This window comes from Mastigoproctus giganteus, chromosome 14 (genome assembly GCF_048544385.1).
Source record: "Mastigoproctus giganteus isolate SK-2022 chromosome 14, ASM4854438v1, whole genome shotgun sequence".
Classification (NCBI taxonomy): Eukaryota; Metazoa; Arthropoda; class Arachnida; order Uropygi; family Thelyphonidae; genus Mastigoproctus; species Mastigoproctus giganteus.
Window position 1 is genome coordinate 10,897,205 of NC_143588.1, and position 10,673 is coordinate 10,907,877.

The 10,673-nt window shown below is 34.1% G+C and overlaps 1 protein-coding gene across 3 annotated transcripts in view; it reads left to right on the forward strand.

Moving 5' to 3' along the window:
* The window catches only part of LOC150074975 (ATP-binding cassette sub-family C member 1-like), an 889,139-nt gene extending 884,352 nt beyond the window's left edge, over nt 1-4,787 (forward strand). For all 3 annotated transcript variants that reach the window (XM_090388347.1, XM_090388349.1, XM_090388348.1), the window contains one exon: nt 4,640-4,787. In XM_090388347.1, the coding sequence (XP_090244473.1) occupies nt 4,640-4,751 (112 nt within the window). In that variant the 3' untranslated portion in view covers nt 4,752-4,787. The remainder of the gene's footprint in view (nt 1-4,639) is intronic.
* The last annotated feature ends 5,886 nt before the right edge of the window (nt 4,788-10,673 follow it).

Genomic DNA, 10,673 nt, shown 5'->3' on the forward strand with positions numbered 1-10,673 from the left:
CTGCTCCCACCTCTGTCCAAACCAGATGGTTCTGTTGTCACTTCAGCCAAGGATAAAGCTGACCTGCTAGCATCCCATTTTTCTTCCAGCTCATGTATTAATGATCTTGGTAAAACACCTCCCACCATTCCTAACACGCTCCATTCAATGCCTCCTGTGGTCTTCCGTCAAAAGGATATCAGAAGGATTTTGATGAATCTTGATGCTAAGAAAGCTCCAGGTCCTGATGGTATTTCTCCACTTGTTCTCAAAACTTGTGCTCCTGAACTTACTCCTATTCTTTGCCGCCTTTTTTCACTTTCTTATTCCAAAGGTGTTTTTCCTTCTGCTTGGAAATTTGCTCATATCCAGCCAGTTCCTAAAAAGGGTGACAAATCCCTCCCATCCAATTATCGTCCCATTGCAATTACTTCTACTCTTTCTAAAGTAAGGGAGAAATCAATTAACCGCCAACTCTTGAACTACCTAGAAACCTTCCGTCTGATCAACGATCGCCAGTATGGATTCCGTCAGTGTCGATCCACTGGTGATATTCTGGCTTATGTTACCCATTTATGGACTAATTCAATGGAAAGGTTCGGTGAAACACAAGTAGTTGCTCTTGACATCTCAAAGGCTTTTGATCGTGTTTGGCATAAAGGTCTTCTAAACAAGCTTCCATCTTATGGTTTTCCAACTGTTTTTAGTAATTGGTTATCCAGTTTTCTCTCTGATCGCTCACTGAAGGTGATGGTAGATGGCTCTCTGTCTTCTAACTTCTCCACTAATGCCGGTGTCCCCCAAGGTTCAGTTCTTTCCTCCACTCTTTTCCTCTTGTATATCAATGACCTTCTTCCATTGACTGGAAATCCTATCCATAGTTTTGCCGATGATAGCACATTGCATTCAACTTTCCATTTTGAGAAACCTTGTCCTGCTCAATCAGCTTCAAGTTCTCGAAAATCTGCTGCCAATTCCTTAAATGCCGATCTTCAGGTAATTCTCCAGTGGGGCAAAGACAACTTAGTTGATTTCAACCCCTCAGTCTTGTCTTATATCTCGCAAAAAGGATTCTTCTGCTCCTATGCTTATCTTTAGTGACACTCCGATTTCTAGGCAAAATGATATATCTCTTTTGGGGATTACCCTGACTTCTAATCTCTCTTGGCACAAGCACATTACAAATATTGCTTCCTCTGCATCTAAAAAACTTGGTTTTCTCTTTCGCTCTCGGCGTTACTTTTCTTCCAAACAGCTGCTCACTCTGTATAAATCGCAAATCCGCCCTGCCATGGAATATTGTTCCCACATCTGGGGTGGTGCCCCCAAAACCTCTCTCAGGCTTCTTGATTCCATTCAGAAGAGGGCAGTTAGGTTAATTAATGATTCATCTCTAACAGAGTCTCTCCACTCGCTTTCTCATAGACGTACTGTTTCTGCTGCATGCCTCTTCTACAGATACTTCCATGGGCACTGTTCTTCTGAATTGGCTTCTATAATTCCCGCTCTCTCTTTCAAAACAGTCCGAACACGTGCCGCCACCAGCCAACATCCATTTACTGTCCAACTTCAAACCCACAGAACCAACTTTTCATCTTCCTCATTTATTCATTCAACTGCCGTTTTCTGGAACAACCTTCCTTCATACGTATTTCCTGAAAATTACAATCTACAGAAGTTCAAGTCCAATGTCAACAAATATCTTCTTTCGTCTTCTCAACCTCCAACCCAAGCACGGTACTAAGTACTATAGGTTCTAATACCTCTCGTGTTTGGGGTTCTCATAAAAAAAAAAAAAAAAAAAAAAAAAAAAAAAGCGGGGTTCACTGTATTTGTCAAAATCAGATAAGGCTTATTTTTACTTCTATAGCACCATTAAAATCCATAATTGTGTCACTGGGGCAAAGGAGAGAGTCCCAGTGCTTACATTAAAATTCCCATGATGAAAAATTTACTATATTTACTATAAAAATTTACTATGTTGATTGACCCTTGTTTTTCCAGAAGTTAATTCAGTACTCACAACTATTAAATTAACTGGAGGAAAGATATACCAAGCTGTTGTCAGGATTGTTTTGTCTGAATTAGATCAGGCATGACAGCGAAATATTCAAAATGGAATATCCCATATATTTCTGTCAGAGTTTAACTATTCGCAAAAATTAATTGGAAAATAATCTCATTAGCTGGAGCTTTGACATTAAATGGCCTCTGCAAAGTACTGATTTAAATTCCTGAAACTCTTGGCATAGCTCCCAACATTTGACTTTTGGAAAGCAAGATATTCTGTAATTTTCATTGGAAAAAAAGTTTGTGCTTCAAAAATATTGAGTCAAAGGTTTGTTTATAACAGTAGCCCTGCTTTTGAGAATGGTTGCAGTTTCATCCACAAGAGGGCGCCTCTGTAGCCAGGAGCAGCAGTGCGTAACACACGCTTCTTGATTAGACCAGTGTTCAATCCCGTCACCACCAAATATGGAGGATGTGGAAAGGTCAGTGAATGACCACCACATATTCCCTGAACAATATGGCCTTAGTTGCTAATGCTCCTAAAAACCAAATAACAAACAAACATCCACAAGAGATCTGAACTGTGTTTTTTTTTTTTTTAAATTTATTAAAATGCTAACCATGAGGAGATATTTTATTTAAAGTTTCCCTCTGCACTTGTCAGTACCTCAAGATACATGTCCTTTATCCTTTCATAATAGCCTATGATAGGTTGTTACCCTGAAATCGATACTGCAAATACTACTTAACTTTTGTTATACTGAGAAGTATTTGAAAATTACTTCAGCATTTATTATTTTTCAGTGGGAACCTGTGCACAATATATTCACACGCAGCAATAATGTACTTCCCCCCACTGAACAAAAGAAGTGTTCTCTTGTTTTAGACTCCACAACCTTAACAGTAGAACTGCCTACTACTAAGTCAGAATCAACCTTCTGATTTAGTCTGCTATGATAATCAGGTGTCAAAAGGAAAAGGAAAGTGAACGTTTTATGAATTATGGATGAATGAGTGGATGTTTTTATGAATTAAATGATTTATATCACATTCTTAAAGTTAGTGATCAGAAGATTGCTTTGAGGAGTTCATTAATTTTTCTTCTTTCAAAACTTTTAGGTCATTCAGTAAATGTGCAGTCACCACAAAGTGTACTGTGATTTTCATAAATTAGTGTAGTTTCTCTAAAAACTGCATACAGCCTAGTTCAGAATACTGTTCTATCCAAATTTCTGATTAAAATTTTGTATTTCTTTGTTGACAGTCAAGAAAACATCCCATTGCAGAGCTGTTGTTTACTGCAGTTAACTGCCAACCCTCATGAAGGAAATGCTTAATTTGCCCCCCTCAACAATTTGCCACTCTACAATTAAATGATTTAATTGAAAGTACTTTCATGTACTTGAACTGTGAAAGCACCTGAAATTAATCTCCTCAACAGCAACAAACAAATTAGAACTTGATTTTCCAAGTTTCCACGTGCAACAAAATGTACGTTGGAAACTTGGAAAAAAACATTCAAATTGAACAAGTTTTGCAAATACTAAAACCTCAACTGTGAACAGTTTAGGCTATGATTTTACAACAGGCAATAACTTTATCACCATTAATAAAGTAAACTTTATACACAGTGCCACTACTAAGTCCAATTCTGCTGGCAGTGGCCACCTGCAAAAGGTTTCAGAAAAGTAGTGTATAGTCTGTTGTTTGTTTCATCACTCTTTGTGAACAAATAAAGGTCTATTTGTCCCAGATAACTACAGTACAGGTGTCACATCTGACACCTGTAGCTATATTACAGTGAACTACCTGGTGCCAAGCCTTAGCACTCTGTGCTTTGCCCTCAGTGAGAGAAGAAATAGATCAAAATCAGGTAGAAGTATACAAATTTTGATTTGATTTCAACTACTGCAGTGAGATGTCCTGCATAAAAAGTACATCATTTTAAACTATTTCTTACCTTTCATTCTAAAAAAAAAAAAAAACCTGAAAAGTATATAAAATACTGTAATGTAATATTCGTTTTAATTTCTGTAGAGTGTCATACGGAAGTGTTCTACGTATCATATTGAGGTAAACTTCTCTTATTCTTTTACAAATAATATCATTGTACATGAAGGGCACAGCATCATTCTGTACACATCAACAAGCAATGCGCAAACTAAGTTTACTATTTAGTGCATATTGTGGAAGCCCCCACTCCCACACAATGAGATTGATGTACTAAGTAGCAAACTTGGTTTACACAATGCTACACAGAACAAAGCTATGCCCTTCATGTACGTAGCCAAATGGTCAGGAACAAGAGTACAACATGTACACTAAACCGTTAATAACCACAAGTAATTCTGTTTGTCAACTAGCCTTAATTGAACTTGCATACTTTTCATTCCATTGAAGTAACAAATAAATATCCATTTATGAGATTTAAATTCATGGGAAGTAATTTCATGCCTACCCTGTACTTGAAATTTTCTGAAAAATATGTGGTTTTGCATCCAACTTTTGTTTTATATGTATGTAATGAACTTGCATCAAAACAGATATTTCAATATAAGCATACACTCATAATACTATAATAGGATTTTTGGAAATGCAGCTAAAATTTAGATTTTGTGTGTTCGTACAAGTATATTTTAATATCTTCCAGGGTGATGGTTTTGGATAAGGGAGAAATTGCCGAACTTGATCCCCCTTCTGTACTGCTTCAAAACAAAAATTCTCTGTTCCATTCGATGGCCAAGGATGCAGGTCTTATCTGACTGAATTTTTTTGAAGAAATATTTAGTCACTTGTTGCATTGTTTAAATTCTTAAAATATCTATATGATTTAAATGTTTTTCTTTATATCAGACTAATGCATGAATAACAGTGGCTCACTAAACATATTTCAGAATATTGTCATTGCTTCATTTTGAATTGAGAATTGAGCATTGTCATTTTCAATGACAATGCTCAATATTGAGCATTGAAAAGACTAAAGAGAAAATTATAATTTAATTTCAGTTTTTTAATAAAAAAATTAGTGATATTAATATCACTGTTTATTCATTTATAATTAAAAATACAAAAGTACTTAATTTTTGAGAAAAATATTTATTGTATGGTGTGTCTAAATCTGTATACTAATTATTTGCATTTTAACAGATAAATTATTAATCTCAAATGAAGAACACTGTGCTACATTTAGTTATATTTCAAATTATGGGAAGCTGTGTATCAAAATTGTTGCAATAACATTAGTCCTGTAAGTTATAGTATATTTTGAGGAGGATCATAAAAAAACTGAATTTGCATATCGACCACTGTCCTGCATTCTTCTTAAAATTTGTTAATAAGCTTGTTAAATATTGGTATTTCTTAGTTTACCAAGGATGTTTTTGTTCTTGATATTTTACTGTAATATAAAATAATTGAGTTTCTATTATGTTAATACATGTGGTATTGTATTGGCAGAGGATTTCATAGTTTTTTTTGTTTTTTTTTTCCTTAATATATTATTTTACTTTATAGTGCTTTCATTTTTCACTCTTAATTTTGTGTGTTTACTGCATCTTGCTATAAACAGGGATATATGTTAAGAAATGTTTCTCAAACCCATATGTGGGTAGTGTTCATGTGTACACCCATCATTGTGACAAACTTTGGATATCTCAAATCCTTTGTATGAATCTCATTATATTCAAATGATGGTTATAAAATTATGAAAGGTCATGCTTTGTTTCAGGTTAATTGTAATCATATGTGTACTAAGGACTGATCAGCAAAATAAAAAGCAGGGTACATTTATGTGCATTCAGAAGGGAGCGAGAATTAAATCATCTTTACAGTTTAATTCTTGTTTTCCTTTACACCACTGGAAAATGTGTTCTTCTTGGACTTGGTATTTTATATAAAACTTAGCAGCTGCCTGACAATTGTATTGCAATCAGATATATTATATGAATGGTAAATTTAATGGTTTTAGGCATGGCACTTTTAATAGTCAGGGAAAATAGGAGTCCTGTTATTTTAAAGTTATGGGGGGGGATGTATAAGACGTTAAAATAAACTAGAAAGGTAAGCTTTCGTGGTAACTTATATAGTATATTCAAAATCAGTGTATACTGGAATACAGTCCATTAAATAATAAAATTTAATAAAAGCATTTACATACAGTTTTCATTAAGGAACTTAAATTATACGACCAATTCTTTTGGGTTACTGCTACCCAGATCATGTACTCATCAAAGAATTAAAGATTTTACTATTATTTTAACAATGGTGGCGTGCATGTGTATACATATTCATGTATGCATATTCCAGTTCCTTAGGCTTAGAAATTGTTCACTTCCATTAAAACTGTGTGGAAAATAATGTTTTTATAGTTATGCAAGTAATGAAATGTTGCAAACACCCAATCAACTCCAAAAATTGACAAATGAAATTTAAAAATATATATTTTTAAAATTTCATTTGACATTTTGCTAAAAAAAAAAAAAAAAAAAACAAAAAAAAAAAACAGAGAGAGACATCCTTAAATGACCATGCTATAAGTATTAAAGATGTGGTCTCAGAAATATGGAATGCACTCACCACCAGATTAAGTCAGTCTCTATCCTAGTGCATGATATGATGTTTGGTTTTGGTATAATCATTGTCATTGAAGTGCTGAGGAGTTTTGTTTACATTATTATTTTTTTAGTGAGATAATGTGCCTTATAAATTATGTGTTTAATTTTGTTTATGTTAAATTAAAATACACTGTAGTTTGATACTGAGTATGAGGTTAACCCCTTCAGGAATGTTTTCATGTCTGGACAGTTTATAATGGAAGGAATGAAAATTGGAAGAGATTTCAACTGTTGACTGTAGTAATGTAATATTGTAAACTTGATTTGGCTTACAAGAGCAGATGTCGTGGATGCTACAATTGTAAAAATGGGTTAGACTTGTGATTTTCTTTTACATTCTGATTAGTTTTAACAAACTTTAGTGTAAAATCAAAATAATAAATTTTTTACAAAGTTTTAATACTTAAAATGAATATTAATTTTATGAATTTTTTAAATATTAAAAAATTCATAACAAGTGGCCTCCCCTTTGTTCAATATACTCACTCATGAAAGGGTTAAAGCAAAACATGTTGCTAAACTATGTACAAGTATTAAATCGTTCTGATTCTCGTTTAGCATGTATTTGAATGTGAAAATAAGTCCATATAGAGTGTGTGTATGTGTGTATATATATATATACAGTAAACCCCCGCTATTCGCGGTCGCTGATTTAATATAAAATGAAACCTAAAAAAAAATGTGAATTTTAAAGCGCCGTGAACATTTTCCGCCATAAAAAAACACGGGCGTGGCTAAAATTATCTTCACCAGTCAAAACAGCGCTCTGTGGGTGGGGGGAGAGAGGTCACAAAATCACGGGCGTGGATGTTTCTTGTTAATCCTTGTTCAATATATGTTATGCTCTTGTCATGGAAGGTTTCGTCGTTTGCTTTTAATTTATATGCTTATCAATTTATAAATTTGTATGCTACAAAAGTGATAAATCTACCATTTTGCAATGTAAAACAGACTTTTTCAAGTGTGTTAATGGAAGAAAGTGACTTTATTGTGGACAAGTTCTTTCTAACCCGTACAAAAATATGGCTACGAATAATAAGGGAAATGTGAAAAGATCAAAAAAGGTGATGACATTAGCGAATGAAATTGAGTTATTAGATAAAATTTCTAATGGTGAAAGTATCTCCTCAGTGGCAAAACATTATAAAATCAATGAGTCAACGATACGATCAATCAAGAAATCGGAAGAAAAAATCCGACGTAGTGTCCGTGAAAACGCGCTAATTGCTTCAGAAATTTGCTCTGTAACTCGTGATGTTAAATTAGAAAAAATGGAAAAGGCTTTAAATCTGTGGATAGAAGACCGAACTCAAAATAAAATTCTGTTAAGTTCACTTATCATTCGTGAAAAGGCAAAACTCCTTTATCAACACTTTAGCGAAACTGGTGATAGCACTGGCGGGATAATTTTTTTTTAGCTAGCAAAGGTGCTGGTTTGAAAGATTTGTTTGAAATTTCTAATAAATATTACATTTAATATTAAATTGTAATATCCTACATTTCGATGCCATATGCTTGCATTTCACTATGTACTGTCTATGTACATAGTCATATTATGAAGGTACATATAATACATACATAGACAAAATTTCATACTTTGGAACAGAACCCCTTTATTACTATGGGAGCCATAACTCAGTATTCGCGGCATTTCTCAGGAACGTAACCCCCGCGAATAGCAGGGGTTTACTGTATATTATTATTTTTTTTTTGGTTGTGTTATACCTGGTCCATTAAGAAAACAACTGTAATTTTTATGACACAGAATTTGAAGTCATAATGTACACTACTTTCCATTGTACTTTTGATTGCATATACAATTTCCATCTGTAAAGTTATCGGGCACATTTTACAAACTAGAAAAAAATGCTACTCCCAATTTTTTTTTTTTTTTTTTTTTTGGATCATAAGAGCAGCAGTTATCAATCTACTAACTGCAATTTAAAACAATTTTTCAGGTTTGTTTTATATAAGAGGCAGTTGAATTCTAGTGTAGTTGTGTCACATAAAAATTGTTATTTCATGTACAGGCTGTGAAAGGACAATTCCCTTTCTATCAGAAAGTGTTGTATGTGTGGAAGAGAAGGGAAGATGGCTGAACACAACTTGTGTGTGTCTCATCTGAATCTGTTTTGAAATAAAACTTATTTAGAATTTAGCTCTCCAGTAATCTTGCTGGTGGTTAAGATGATACCAAGTAATTTCAGTGATGGCTGACTAAGTGCAGGACACATGAATTTGGTTTGGCTTAAAGTTTCTTCATAACAGTAAGGACTGTAAACAATACAAGTACAAGAATTCAACAAGTACTTTAATGGTTGTGAGAGAGAGAGAGAGAGAGAAAGAACAAAAAATGCTTCTTACAGTATTTTGATTTTATTATCTGATTGTACTGATAAGCAGGGCTTATCATTAGTTGAATTAAACTTGCCCTAATGTTAATTAAAATGTTTTAAGTGAGGGTAACTACAGGGTCCCATACAGATAAAAAGCTTGGTTTGGTGGGGGCTGTTTGTTATTTCTGAAGTCTGTCAAATCAAAGGTTTACTATACAATAGTTGTTAAAGATACATAGCTTGGGAATGATGGTCCAAACACACACACAAACACAATAATATAAAACTGGCTTGATATTCTACTTATGCTGTCAGGAATCAAGCAATGAACAATCCTGTAACTCTTATCAATCTGAATGAGAATGAGAATTTTGGAGGTTCTATGCTGTAGTGATATAATTGTTAATAGGTAGTATATATGCTGGCTTTGTTGAAGAAGTAGTGACAGTACAAACAAACAAACAAAACCTTCCATGTGATCAATTATCACCAATAAGGATTCCATCAATATTGATCCACTAGTGATAGATTGGCTTATGTTAGCCACCTGTGAGAAAGTTTGGTGAATCTCAGCAGTTGCTCTTGGCATTTCTAAGGCATATAAAGGTCTTCAGAATTGGTATCTAATTCCACCAGTCACATATATTTTCCTGAAAATTATAATCTACAAAAATTTAAATCTAGCATCAACAAGCATCTTCTGTTTTCTCAACCTTCTAATCTTGTGGAATACTGACTGTTTTCTTGCAATTGGGTATCCAGTTTTCTCTCTGACCATCACTAAGAGTGATGGTAGACAGCACTCTAAGGTTCACTTTTTTATTCCTCTTTTCCTCTTGTATATGAATCACCATTGACTCCAAATTCTATTCTTCGGAAAAAGGATGATGTAATGTGCTATCCTTTCCCTGCACAAAAGACTTGAACTTCTGAAATAACCACCACCAATTCCTTAAATACTGATCTGAAAGTAATTCTCCAATGGACCAAAGATAACTTAGTTAATTTCAATCCTCCTAAACCAGATCTTGCAAAAAAAGTCTTCCATTCCTATGCTTATCTTCGATAACACTCAGATTTCTAGATAAGATTCTATATACCTTGACTGCTAATTTCTTTCTCAGCAAAAGCACATCACAAGTATTGCTTCCTCTGAATCTAGAAAATTGAGTTTTTGCTCTTGGCCTTACTTTTCTTCTAAACAACTGCTCAATCTATACAAATCTCAAATCTGCCCTGGCATGGAATATTGTTTCCACACCTGCAGTGGTGCACCCAAAACCTCTCCCTTCTCAGGCTTTTAGACTCCATTGAACAGAGTGCAGTCAGGTTAATTAATGATGTTATAGTCTCTCCACTCAAGGTCTCATAGCCATTCTGTTTCTCCTGCATGCTTTTTCTATAGGTACTTCCATGAGCTTCTGAATTGGCATCTCTTATCCCCCACTGTTTTCCAAACATGCTGCAACCAGTCAGCATTCATTTACTGTCCAGTTTGAAACTCAAACCAACTTCTCTTCTTTATCCATATGTGACTTTCTGAAAATTAGAATCTACAGAAATATATCTTATGTTAACCAGCATCTTCTCAACTTCATTCTATCTTTAAAAGTTTTTCTGTATATTTCTCCACCTTAATATATATATAATATATACAAGGTTATCTATGTTGCCTACCAGAATAGCTGAACTTGTTGACAAATGTCATCAAAAGAGAGCAGGACATTCCCCAGGT